We start from the raw sequence: 14,714 nt of genomic DNA, 5'->3' as shown, positions 1-14,714 counted from the left end.
GTTACAATTTTACTGCATTTGCATAAGTTAACTTGAATGATTTCCACATTCCTACAGTACTATACCATTAGTGTTAAAGTTAATTTTCATATTATAAATGGTAAATTATAACAATATTACTAATGACAATAATAATGGATAATGATAACTATAATGATAATACCAATAATAATAACAATGACAACAATAGTGATGGTCATAAGAATCATAATAAAGTACATCCATATTGTACTTATACTTTAACTGCGCCGACTGTTCTTGCTATATTTTGTTATTAGATATCGTTAGGAATCTTTTGATAACTGATAGGTTTGACACTGCAAACTGATTTTGGGAAAAAATACTGATTATTTATTTCACTATAGGTATAATGCTAACAATAATAGTACTACTACTACGATTACTGATAATAATAATGATCATTATTATTATTATTATTCTCATTATCATTATTATTGTTGTCGTTATCTTTATTATCAATATATCATTAATATAATTCAAGGGAAGACAAACATGCTTGCTGCCAATCAAAATGTATACAAATTAGAATGTATTTCCCTGGCTGTGGCTCTGTACTTCGCCAGTATCAATTCGCCTGTTTGCCTTTGATAAAAAAAAAAAAAAAATGTGATGTATTTGTTATCCCCGTAAATTCTTGTTTCCCATTAAACAGTAATCTTACACAGTCTTTTACGAGTTTAAAAATAAATGTAAAGTCACGTAAAGAAACTCCAAACAATTATTTATCACCCATTTATCAATGCTGCCTACCATAACAATTGCACTCCTGTGTAGGCGGAGCTTAAAATTGAAAGCACTTGAAATTCAGCATAAAAAAAAACACTACTTGCGAGATATTGCAGATAAGGACGCTGCAGGTAAACACTATATAAATTCTGGGTGAATAATGCACCTCGATATTACCTACCCCGTCTTTTAATCATTATTTTTGCAGGAAATTTCAGCGCATTGCTAGCCTTTCTTTATTTTTTAGCAGCCTCTTGTTGGAGTGGCACTGTTTATACACAGCTGCCGATAAAATGATACAGTAAATATGTTCTTATTGGCCGACTAGGAAGGAATCTATCCACCAGCAACTGAGTTATCACAGGCACAAGGACATCTTTTTTGTGGGTCTTATCTTTCACACCACTTAATTTAAATTTTTTTGACTGATGGTTTTACATTCTAAGATCATGATTATAGTATTAGGAGTAAAATCAAAATTACTGATTGTAAGAGTTATTTTAAATTAGAGATAAATTGATGATATATGTTGGGTTCCATATATTGCACCGATGACAGAATATCTCGTCTTACTGTATGCATTACTCTTTTTTTTTTTTTTTTTTTTTTTCTTTTTTCTTTTTTTTAGGAGTTCTGGTGAAGCAACTTATAAGTCGTGCTGAAGAATGGTTTCTTAATCTGCACGCATTTGATAGACCAAATAAATGGGCATTTTACTTGCATTCATTCCTTGTCATAAATAAAATCTGAATCGGAGAAATGCGTGACGTTCCCAAAGCCTTGCAAAGCCAAGTGGTTTGAAAAAGTTGCAGAGCAGTCTGATTTTTTTTTTTTTTATTGAAAACTGTTTAAATTCCTTTATTCTAATAAAATCATGTCATTTTGAGTAATCCCTATTAAATGTTTAATGGGTAATTCTCTTTTTCAAAACTCTCATCAGACATTTCGATATCTCTCTTGAAACGCTCGTTCTTCATTGCCACCACGAGTCAACATCAAAGATGATTACAGTGTGTTGTGATTTCGGAATACTGCAAAAAAAAAAACACTTTATCATACTTATGTTATTTTCTGTTGCATTTCTATTCTGGTCCATAATAAAGACATACAAAAAAAAATATGAAAACGTTTTGTCCAACGTTTCCATATTTGGTCTATCCGGCTCACATAATAGACATTTCTTTAAAAATATTTTTTATGCTACTGAAAGTACCCCAAACTTTCAATTTCGTTAAAAAAATATAAGCAATCTTAGAAAATAGATGATATGATGAAGTTTGCAGTAATTTTGATAACCTGTTTGATATCTTGTATAGAGAAAGCAACCCGACATTAATAAAGGCAGAAGATAGTGATATGAGTGTTGTGGAGCCGTCTCCTAGTTTTCTTATGTTCCCTATAAATATTATTGCGTTAATTGATTAATTTTATGTTACGGTAAGAATGAAAGATGAGTCAGTGTCATATACATCAAAAGATATGCACGTGTAAGACAAACGGTAGAATATTAGCATTTTGCCCACGAAATCATTTCCCATGACCCTTGGCCCAGGCTAAGATGAGCAAAGTAAGCAGATTTAAAGTGTTTGCCGTTTGAAAAGTATATATTTATGAAAGTGCTACTGTGGATTAAGGGCATTGGTAACCTATAGGTATCTGCACAGACATTACTCTAGATAATTTTTGCCTTGGTTTCACCGTTGCAACACGTTATGTATTATGTCCCAACCTTGCCAGCACCTCCAACTACACTGTCTGTCCCTGGGCTGGGATACTCAAAACTACCCGTCCATTACAAGGCCTTACTACATCGTACCTTCCGATCTCCTTACTACATTGTAAACCACCGATACTCAAAAAATAATTTCAACGTAGTAAGCACATTGTAAGGCCCGTGTTTACATTGTAAGTTGATTCCATTGTCTACCAAGAGAGGGCAGACTGGTTGTCGTGGAAATCCATGGCTGTTTTATTGCCACGCCCCCAACGGTCACCAACACCATGAAAGGCCTCGAGTGATATTTTTGAAAGGCTCAGCCAAGTGTTGTAAAATAAATTAACTATGATGAATTAAGTACAAGTTTTATTCACAAAGAGCTATTGATAATATGCAGCAATTGTCTTCAGGTAAAAAAAAAATAGAAATATAACATACATTATTATTTCTTAAATATTTTTAACAAAGTGTTTTTGAGGTCTCACATATGACATTTTATATACATTTTTTTCGGAAGTATACGACAAACAATCATAATTTCATGCGAAAGTAAATTGATGTAAACATACATACAGAAGAGTCGCAGATTATCGGAATAATAATTCTTGAAAGGATTGTCTAGTTGGATATTTGGCATCAGAGAAGGTTATAGTAAAACAAATCTAATAAATCTGTGATATCGCAATAAATGCTTATCCTCTTCATAGAGTGAAACTAATGATTCCCTATAATTATGTCTTTCACGCTGCAATGCTCGGTCATGAAGATGAGCAGTCACCAAAACATTGTCGTTTGTCGTCTGTCAACTCAATTTACAGTCAATTTATATTTGATTCAAGGTTACAGCAATGCATAGAAAATAAAGAATATGCTAGACAATTGAAATTCCCCGGTATTTGATATGAAAAAGGCATGTTACAGTCAATTAAAGGTTTCTGTCGACTAAGTAATCGGGAAATAAACCGTACTATATCCGGTTTCAAACCCTTACGAGAGCCCCGGAGCAGTTGTAACTTATAAGGTACTTTACAATTTGTGACGTCATAACATGGCGGCTAATTTTGTTTCGAGTATGGCCTTCAGAGGCCTTATGACTTTGTAACGGCTCCTTGGTGAGATACAACATTGTAAACTGTTTTGAGTATCCGGCCCCTGACTTGTAATTCTTTACATTACAAATGCACTTGCCAGAAACTTAGTCTATGTCACAATTTTTTTTTTTTTTTTTAATAATGCAAGTTGCCATGACTGGGCATACCCTTCAGGGACTGCCTGATGAGGGGGTTGATTGAGGGCTCTTTAAATTATTTTTTTTTATAATCAGTATTATTGTTAACAAATTTCATGGAAGAATTTATCCTTTAGTGAGTGGAAGCTGTAAGCAGTATAGTTAAGCAGTCTTTGATAGTTAACATGTGAAGAAAATGCCATACCTTATATCTGGTACTTCTGTTTAGTGTAGGCAAAGATTATCTTGTACCATACATATGGTTGTGTGAAACTGAAACTGTAACCTTTTTCTTTTATCATGTAATAAAGACTTTAACCCAATGCCGATGGGCATGACGTGTACGTACGTGCTTTGCCCACTGCGAGTTACTTATTTGATTGTTTTTACACATAGATGGCTACACTTGTACTAAGTCACCAATGAGCCAATTACAAGTACTGCCTGCCTCACCCATTTACCCTTTTTTTTTTCGAAAATATTTTACGTTATCTTATTTTGTTGTTGCTAATGTTTATAACATTATAGTAATTATAATGTTTATAATAAAAATAACACCATCTATATTCATAGCACTAGTATAAACTGTGTTTTTCCCGCCAGTTCAAATCAGGTAAGGTCACAAGGTCTACTAATTGACTCCTTTTTGGCTAAGTACTAGCAGAGCCATCTCTGTGCAGAGACATTTCACAAAAATAATAGAAAATGAGCACAGCATTTTCCCCATTTTTTATTCATTTTCCCTTGTGGCATTGGGATAAATTATATGATAGATAAGTTTTATCATGTATAAGTAAATAGATTTATCATGTATATGTAGTTTTTGTGTAGGTTTATCATGTAAAAAGTAAGTTTTGACATAGGTTAGATACATCATGCATCATATAAGTTAATGTACAAGACAGGTTGATCATTTATAGGTTATGTTTACATTGTAAAGAGTAGGTATTTTATACAATAACTTCATAATGTATAATGTTAGTTAATGTATAGACTTTTAGATTCAAGGAGAGTCTGAGGTGTTGGTAATATATTTGTACAAAGGATGGGTATATGTATATGGCATTTATTTGTAGATTTGGTTTATGTTGATAGATATAAGTACAGATTACATATATGTTGAAGATGAAATAGTATTTAACACTGGCTGTATCATTAGATAGAGAAAAAATATTAATAGATATTGCTGGTATGTTTTTTCATCAGAAAATGGAAGCCATGGAAGGAGATAATTCTGACTATGAGAATGAATTAGGCCCAGTACCTGTGAGTGAACTTCAGAAGCAATTAGAAGTTGGGAAGCTTATTGACAGAGCTTTTGAACATGTCAAGCACAGCCAAGCAGCAGAAGAAGTAGCAGGTGAGGTAATTGGGTTGTATTTGAAAGAGAAAAGAAATAATAACAGTAAAATATTACATTATGTTATGTGAAGATTTGATTTTAACGATTCTTTATATTTTTTCTTTCTTTCTTTTTTCCTTCTTTCTTTCTTTCTTTCTTTCTTTCTTTCTTTCTTTCTTTCTTTCTTTCTTTCTTTCTTTCTTTCTTTCTTTCTCTCTCTCTCTCTCTCTCTCTCTCTCTCTCTCTCTCTCTCTCTCTCTCTCTCTCTCTCTCTCTCTCTCTCTCTCTCTCTCTCTCTCTCTCTCTCTCTCTCTCTCTCTCTCTCTCTCTCTCTCTCTCTCTCTCTCTCTCTCTCTCTCTCTCTCTCTCTCTCTCTCTCTCTCTCTCTCTCTCTCTCTCTCTCTCTCTCTCTCTCTCTCTCTCTCTCTCTCTCTCTCTCTCTCTCTCTCTCTCTCTCTCTCTCTCTCTCTCTCTCTCTCTCTCTCTCTCTCTCTCTCTCTCTCTCTCTCTCTCTCTCTCTCTCTCTCTCTCTCTCTCTCTCTCTCTCTCTCTCTCTCTCTCTCTCTCTCTCTCTCTCTCTCTCTCTCTCTCTCTCTCTCTCTCTCTCTCTCTCTCTCTCTCTCTCTCTCTCTCTCTCTCTCTCTCTCTCTCTCTCTCTCTCTCTCTCTCTCTCTCTCTCTCTCTCTCTCTCTCTCTCTCTCTCTCTCTCTCTCTCTCTCTCTCTCTCTCTCTCTCTCTCTCTCTCTCTCTCTCTCTCTCTCTCTCTCTCTCTCTCTCTCTCTCTCTCTCTCTCTCTCTCTCTCTCTCTCTCTCTCTCTCTCTCTCTCTCTCTCTCTCTCTCTCTCTTTCTTTCTTTCTTTCTTTCTTTCTTTCTTTCTTTCTTATCAAAGCCCCTCAATTTTGTCTTAGGTATGGTAATGCAATATCTCCCTTTACTATTTGAACTAATGTCATTTTTCCTGTACTGGGTAAGAATAAATTTTTTAACCTAATTTTGCAACTTATTTTGTTTATCAGATATCGCAGCTGGTGCAGAAGGTCACCACCTTTTTGATGGAGTTGCTGCAGTTCAGGGCCCTATAGCTCCGGAGATTCAGGCAGGCAATTTTAGGGCATTGCACTCTTCCAGTGGAGGTATGTATCAAATTTGAGAGTTCTGACATATGTAATGCTTAATTATGTCAAGTACTGATAAGTACTTTGGTCTTTCAATGCTATTATTAAAATGGTTTAATTAGAATGTCATCTTTTGTCTTTTTTGGGAGTGTACAGTATTTCCCAAGATTCAGAATTCTCAGGTCAAAGATAACTTTCTTTGCTAATTTTTAAAAAATACATCTTTTTTCAAATTTCCAGTTGGGTCTGATGGAACTGGATCTCGGAGTATAAACCTTCGCTACTCAGGCACAGCAAGCAACGATGTTCAAAATCTTGCAGGAAATGTTGAAACTGTTGATGATTTTTTAAAAGCAGGACCATCCTTGGAGACATTGCACAAGCTGAACTTAACACTTCAGAGACGGTTTGAGTACAAAAGAGACCAACTAGACAGGATATTACAAACAAACCTTACTAGACAGGTCTCAAGTGTTATTTTACTTCAGTTTTATGTGATTTAATCTCTGTTTAAGTGGTTTTAGTACTTGTATAATTTGGTTGACAGCATTCAGATGAGTTATCTTTAATAACTTTTATCACTTTTAATATTGGTCACTGATCATATCCAGTATATGCAAAAAAAAAGAAAATCCATAATAGTTGTAAGGAAAACATGCAGTATAACCACTCCTTTACTTTTTATAGAGTTACTTTGTTAAATAATATGGAGCAGTTAGTTTTTCATGTAATAGTACTTTGATCATGCCAGTCTTATGATATTTATACTTTCTTACAGTTTATTCCTTGTAATTTGTTGTTGTTTTCAAATGTTTATAAATTTTAGAATGGATAATGAAAGACATTTACATTACACCACTTTAATGATATAATAATGTTTTGGTTTACAATATACACTGACACAGATACATGAGGATTTTACTGAGTGAGCAAGAGCAACTAACTACTTTTTATATGAGTTTTATGTTGAATAGGGCAGTTTTACTATCCTCTTTAATTTCATGCTTGTTCATGCACTTTTACAAAGGTAATATTTATACATATCAATTAAAATGAGTACTAATCATGATAAGATATATCATCAAGGTATGATTATGACATTGTATAGAAATATACACAAATAAATTATAATAGGATTATTTCTTACTACCATACCTGTGATATAGTACATCATAGACTATCCATTTGTTTGATACACAGGACTAGAGCAGTTGCTCCCCTTTAGATTTTTAAACAGTCACTGTTATAAGTTACGTGGCTATGAAAAAGATGTATAAGTAAATTTAGGTGATATTTATTTTCAGGCACAACTAAGGGATGAAATATCGCAAGACAGAGCGAACACTGACCAGGAGAAGAAGGGAGATACAAAGGAAAAAGCACCTTTCCGAGTTTCAAATTTTTGCGTTCCCTATTTCAAAAATCGTAGTGGGATGAATGCTCCTAAGAATGAAGATGCTAGGTTCAAGCTTGACAATGGCTGCCTGGACCTTTACACAACACGTGCACGCCAGTGTATGTAGTATCAAGCATTTATAATCACATCTTGATTTGACTGAGAATAGCAGTGAGGATGCCATTGTTGCATTGTTGTTGTACTGATTTGATTTGTGCATAATATTTATTTGGAGGTATATTTTCCAGAAATTTTCATGATTGATGATGATGATGATGATGACTGTATTGATAGTTTATTATAATTGTTATTATTATAATTGTTAGTATTATTATTGTTAGTATTATTATTGTTACTATTATTATTGTTACTATTATTATTGTTACTATTATAATATTAATGATAATATTGATTACTATTGATTAATATTGATTACTATTGATTAATATTGATCAATGATAATAATAATAATAATAATAATAATAATAATAATAATAATAATAATAATAATGATGATGATGATGATGATGATGATGATGATGATGATAATGATAATGATAATGATAATGATAATGATAATGATAATGATAATGATAATGATAATGATAATGATAATGATAATGATGATAATAATAATAATAATAATGATAATGATAATGATAATGATAATGATAATGATAATGATAATGATAATGATAATGATAATGATAATGATAATGATAATAATAATATTAATGATAATAATAATAATAATAATAATAATAATGATAATAATAATATTTATGATAATAATATTGATGATGATGATGATGATGATGATGATGATGATGATGATGATGATGATGATGATGATGATGATGATGCATTTGTTCTGGACATTTTATTTCAGGGAAGGCAAGGGAAAAGGAGGCCTTGAAAGAGAGTGTACACAAGGAGTGGAAGCAGCAGCTTATAGACACAAAGGAATTGAAGCTGAGGGACCTCCAGAGAAGGTTGAGGAATGCCGACACCAACAGTGTGAGTATGTTGGTGACTTGCGAGCAGAGAACCAGAATATGATGCTGCGGATATGTGGCCAGTGTCTCAGTTTATGAATAGATTCCTTATCCAAATCCCCTAGAAAACCAAGTGTAATTTTATGGTACTTGTATTTTTTAGGAAGAAACATCACTGGAAGAGATGAAGAAGGACCTTGAGAAGCAAATTAGGGATTTAAGAGTGACACCTGCAGAATCTCTAACACCTCCCCCACTTGAAAAATTGGATTGGGAGAAAATAGCAGCTCAGACAGTAAGTTTTATTTTTGTGAATGTACATCAGGTACACCAAGAGCCTTAATTATCATACAGCATAATTCCCATTTGGGGGACAATAGACAGGCAGGGCCCATGACACTTATTGTGATGGCCCTGCATACACCATAGCTTCCCCTGTCTCTCTTGCTTTTGACTTTCTCCTTTTCTTTGTGTTATTGTTCACATCAGTATCACCATATTATTATTATTATTATTATTATTATTATTATTATTGTTATTGTTATTGTTATTGTTATTGTTATTGTTATTGTTATTGTTATTGTTATTGTTATTGTTGTTGTTGTTGTTGTTATTATTGTTATTGTTATTGTTATTGTTATTGTTATTGTTATTGTTATTGTTATTGTTATTGTTATTATTATTGTTATTATTATTGTTATTGTTATTGTTATTATTATTATTATTATTATTATTATTATTATTATTATTATATATTTTTTTACAATCCTGGAAACATTGATTGAGATAGATTGATTTGATGGCCTTGTCAGGTTCTCGTTTTAGAGAGTAGAATATTATTAGGATTTTGATATTTAGAGGCAGTTAAGATACTCAAAGGTTATAGAAAGAATCTCTAATCTATTTATAGTTTGATGGCCATCGAACTTCTGATGAATGCAGCTTGCAGTGGGAGAACCTGCTTCACCCTGCCATAAATACTTCAAATTGGGATCCTAAGGAAGATATGGCCATTCAGGTATGATCGTTTTAAAGAATTTAGAAGCAGTGATTGATATTACTTTTTGTTGTCCAAATCTGACAGTGCAATAATATTTACTGACATTGATATGCTACTGACAGTTTAATGCACTATTATTAGCATATTACTTATTTTAGAGGGATGCGCAAATTTTTAGTGTCAAGTAATGTTTCCAGGAACTGGTGACATCAAGCAAGCATGACATTCCAGATTGGAGCAAAATTGCATCAAAATTAAAGACAAACCGCACAGGATATCTGGTGAGTGTAAACACACATAGCAGTACATGTTGTACGTATTGTAATACTAAAAAAAAAACTGAATATTGTATAAGAATGTATTAATTTTTCTGGTTTTCACTTCAATTGTTTGCTACAGGTGATGCAGCGGTGGGTATCGTTTATTGCTCCTGCTCTAAACCCTGCCAAGTGGACACCAGAATCAACTCAGAAATTGATTGATACTGTGAACATGCTTAGGGTTAGCAACTGCATTCCATGGGCACAGGTATAGTATAGATTGATTATTTAGGTAAGATTGCTTAATTAAAGTTGTAATGTTTGGTAAATATTGTTACTGTGTATCAGAATAATTTTTTGAAAATGTTCATGTATGATTTTAGAATATCGTAATTGAGGTAAAAGATAAAGAAATATGTATAGTATATATATCACTTATCCCTTAACAATAAGATGCAACCCTGTGCATCAAGCACCGCATATTTATTTTTAAGTTAACCTCAAGGCACAGCCAATCTCAAGCTGGTGACTTGTTAATGCAGAAATGAACAAAAATTAACCAAAACATTCTTTGGAACAGATTTGTGCTTTTTATATGTACTGTAGCCCCTATCAGGAAGAAGCCATTGATCAAGTGATTACTGTAAAGAAGTCAAAGCATCAGAAATAGGAATTATCAGGCTTTGTGGAAGGACAATAGTTGACAGAAAGTAGACAAATTTGAGACAGGTTACAGGTAATGAGTTATCAACCAAGAAAATTTACTGATCTAATACTGATCTAATTTTGCATGTTGTAAAGCCTGTAGTAGGGGCTAACCTTCTTAATAAAGCTGGATTAGTGAAGGAAACAAAACCTAGGGTGTTTGGAGAAGTGTGTTATGAGGTGAACTGACCTGCTCCTACCCCTCCCAAAAAATTGCAACCCATGGTTTGAAGGTTGGTCTGGCTCCTACCTTAAGATCAGCAATTTCCTTTGTTTTATGTTCAACCTCCTTTAGGTAACTTAAGCTTTGGTTTTCTTGGATAAACTCCTTTATTGTGACCATAGGATATACCAAAACAAAAAGAAAGAAAAAAAGATGCATAGTCATGATGAATCTGGACATGTAAGGTGCTCCATGATTGAATGAGTAAAAGGCATCCTGGGATTGGTTGTGCATTGTTCTAAACCATAACATCAGGAAATGTTTTACATTTAAGACTAATTTCTTTATTGGATAAATGTGTGATATTCATAACTTTCTTAAATGCTGTATACACACACACGAACACACACACACACACACACACACACACACACACACACACACACACACACACACACACACACACACACACACACACACACACACACACACACACACGTACATATATGTATATGTACATATGTACATATGTACATATGTACATATGTACATGTGTGTACATATGTACATATGTACATATGTACATATGTATATATGTATATATGTATATATGTATATATGTATATATGTATATATATAAATATATAAATATATATATATATATGTATAATATATGTCTATTTATGTCTTTGTATCTTTATGTAATTCTATTTTTGTATATATGTATATATGTAATTCTATTTATATATATATATATATATATATATATATATATATATATATATGTATGTATACATATACATATACATATATATACATATACATATATACATATATATACATATATATACATATATATATATATATATATATATATATATATATATATATATATATACATATATATACATATATATACATATATATACATATATATACATATATATACATATATATACATATATATATATATATATATATATATATATATATATATTCATACACACACACACACACACACACACACACACACACACACACACACACACACACACACACACACACACACACACACACACACACACACACACACACACACAAATAGACATACATAGGGATACATATATATATATATATATATATATATATATATATATATATATTCAGAAAAAAGTTATTTTATATTGCAAGGTGTGGAGCTGTAGCATAAATTATATTGTCTACCATAGTGTTGGTGATAGTTCATAAAAACCTAATTTGATAGTATTGCTATTTTCTGTTAAAAAAATTTCATATATCATTTATTTAATGTATTTTATAGTTTCTACAGGTTTTTGTGTTTTCTATTTGGGATTTTAAGTCAAGTCATAATAATGAATGCAGAAGGATGTGTTTAAAAAGAAGCTAATATTCACTCTGTTTCTTTCAAGGTTCATCAACATCTTGTGGGTTTTAGCCGTTATCAAATCCAAAGTCGGTGGCGACAAATCAACCCTGAACAGTCAAAGGGTCCCTTTACAGTGGAGGAGGACTTCATTCTTATAAAAGTAAGATAGTATGACATTGTTTATATTTCTGTTAGAGTGATAGTTAATTTTAAATTTATTCTACTGCATGATATGGATTTTCTAGTCTGCTTAATATACTTGTAGTTATTCAATCTTTATTTAATATTTTTCATAATAAGAGTGGAAAGTCAAGATAGGATGGATGGTTGTAAGCAATTCATAATTTTTTGTTATTACTTTTGACCTTGTTATCATTATGGCTGTTGGTGTTTTCATTGTATTTTTATTGCTAATCCATTCATGTTATGGAAGAAGTAAAGAGAGATTATATCAGTATTTGAAGAAAAAGGATTATGGAATAAAAAAAAGGGCAAAATATGGGGGAGGCAGTGGAACTTTAACCAAAGTCTCTGGGGAAATGTGTTCACTGTAGTATTGTTTTGTGAAATGCCTCTGCACATAGATGGCTCTACAAGTGCTCAGACCCCAAAGTAGTCAATTAGTAGACCTTGTTGACCTTACCTGATTTCATCTTTCCTTGAGTTTGTGGGAAACTTTTTTGTTTACTAATGCTATCCATATTGTGATGCTGTTTTTCATTATAGAAATTATAATGATTATAGTGTTATTGATATTACTAACAGCAGAATTAGATACCAGAAAATATTTTTGAAAATCAAGAAAAAGGGTAAACGGGTGAAACAGGTAGTACTTGTAAAGGCCTCATTGGTGGAGCCATTTTTGTATAAAAACAATTAACAATGAATGGGCATGGCATATATGTACATGCTATCCCCAGCAGCTTTGAGTTAAGGGAATGAAAGATGTGAACAGTGGGAGTATGTTCACATTTTTTTTATCATTAAAAGATAACTGATATAATAATCATTTATACTGTCATGTAAAAATACCTTTTCTTTTGTCAAACTTCTTCATATGCATATTCAGTTTTTTTCAAGTGATATAACAGACTTTGCTTCATAAAAGATACAGAATTCATGATCTAAAGTTCTAGTATGTATTGCATATTTTTAAAGGTTTTCTCTGTGATATTTATATACATTTTTTTCCATTTCTTCCCTTGCAAGGGCTTACACATGTTTGGCTTGAATTTTTCAAACATTGCCCACTTCATGCCAGGTCGATCATATGCTCAAGTTCGTGATAGATACAAGCGAACTATCCTGCCAAACTTAACCTACAAACCCTGGACAAGGTATGCTGCACGGTGATTGTAAGTTTTGGTTTAGAGAAGTTGCTTTACATTTATGAATGTTCTCTCTCTTTCTCTTTTTTCTCACCTTTCTTTCCATTCTCTCTCTCCTCTCATTCTCATTTGTATATATATGTATATATGTGGAAATATATGTATATATGTATATGTGTATGTGTGTGTGTGTGTGTGTGTGTGTGTGTGTGTGTGTGTGTGTGTGTGTGTGTGTGTGTGTGTGTGTGTGTGTGTGTGTGTGTGTGTGTGTGTCTATCTGTGTGCTTGTTTGTATTCATACATTGTTTATATATGTGTACCTATATCTGAATGTATGTATACATTCATGCATGTTTGTATGTATGCATGTATGCATGCATGCATGTATGTATGTATATATGTAACTATATCTATCTATATATTTTACTTATGTATCCTGTATTTATCTACTGTGTTGGTATATCTATCTATATGTATAGATAGCTATAGTTATAGTAGGATGATAAAATCATAGTGTTAGCTTTAGTACTTTTTTCAGAGAAGAAGATGAAATTTTGATTCAGGAATGCCAAGTTGGGGCTCGCAATTGGCGTAAGATGATCTTGCAGCTGCCAATGCGGAATGCCTGTCAGATCAGAGTGAGATATCACATTCTCCAAGAATGGCAGACCCTGACAGACAGTAATTTGGTAAGATTTGAACCACTTGTATTTCTCAATATTCATTTAGCTAATGAAAGATCTGTCTTTACATGCAGTGGCTAATATTAGTCTGGAAATGGTTTACTGATCAGTTACACTACTAAGGTTATGCATTCACTAATGTTGATACTTTGTTGATATTGGTTGTATTTTCCTAAGTACTGTATCAATTTTTCTCTTTAAAGGGACTAAAATCACTTGTTTTTTAATTAATTTTGAAAATAACTATTACATTGTGTAGGCCCTCACTCCTTATGCAGACTTGAGATGGTCTAACATAATCAGTTTTGTTCTGGGAGAGTTTACATATATTTATAGAAGAAGAAAGGACTATAGATTTATGCTCATGCACAGTGTATATAACATTCAGCATAAGTACATGACATAGTATCAGGCTATACAATTATCATTAGGGCCGGAGTGTGAACAATTGTGCCTAATTATTCTAGACAAAAACATTTTTTTTATGAAAATCAGTAAAATATCTAAATATGATGAATGTGATAAGTACTGGCTTGTAAACAATCATACACAAATATTTTGTTTTATGTTTATTTTGTACATAAATTGCTTCAGACCCCCTCTTTTAATTGTAAAAATGGTGTACAGAATGAGCTTTTTATTTATTT

The 14,714-nt window shown here is 32.3% G+C and overlaps 1 protein-coding gene across 3 annotated transcripts in view; it reads left to right on the top strand.

Moving 5' to 3' along the window:
* Window positions 1-2,088: 2,088 nt before the first annotated feature.
* LOC125042255 overlaps window positions 2,089-14,714 on the top strand; it is a 21,587-nt gene continuing 8,961 nt past the window's right edge. For 2 of the 3 annotated variants that reach the window (XR_007116336.1, XM_047637800.1), the window contains exons 1-13: window positions 2,177-2,314; window positions 4,899-5,052; window positions 6,052-6,168; window positions 6,391-6,614; window positions 7,455-7,665; window positions 8,436-8,563; window positions 8,705-8,836; window positions 9,452-9,559; window positions 9,739-9,822; window positions 9,941-10,069; window positions 12,100-12,216; window positions 13,266-13,393; window positions 13,923-14,073. Coding sequence is in view for 2 of the 3 variants with exons in the window: in XM_047637800.1 (XP_047493756.1) it covers window positions 2,306-2,314; window positions 4,899-5,052; window positions 6,052-6,168; window positions 6,391-6,614; window positions 7,455-7,665; window positions 8,436-8,563; window positions 8,705-8,836; window positions 9,452-9,559; window positions 9,739-9,822; window positions 9,941-10,069; window positions 12,100-12,216; window positions 13,266-13,393; window positions 13,923-14,073 (1,692 nt within the window). In the remaining variant the exon portion in view is untranslated. Of the gene's footprint in view, window positions 2,315-4,898; window positions 5,053-6,051; window positions 6,169-6,390; window positions 6,615-7,454; window positions 7,666-8,435; window positions 8,564-8,704; window positions 8,837-9,451; window positions 9,560-9,738; window positions 9,823-9,940; window positions 10,070-12,099; window positions 12,217-13,265; window positions 13,394-13,922; window positions 14,074-14,714 lie in introns of all 3 variants that reach the window. The other variant, XM_047637809.1, reaches the window with a different exon arrangement.

The sequence above is a fragment of the Penaeus chinensis genome, chromosome 3 (assembly GCF_019202785.1).
Source record: "Penaeus chinensis breed Huanghai No. 1 chromosome 3, ASM1920278v2, whole genome shotgun sequence".
Lineage (NCBI taxonomy): Eukaryota > Metazoa > Arthropoda > Malacostraca > Decapoda > Penaeidae > Penaeus > Penaeus chinensis.
This window is presented reverse-complemented; position numbering and strand designations above follow the sequence as displayed.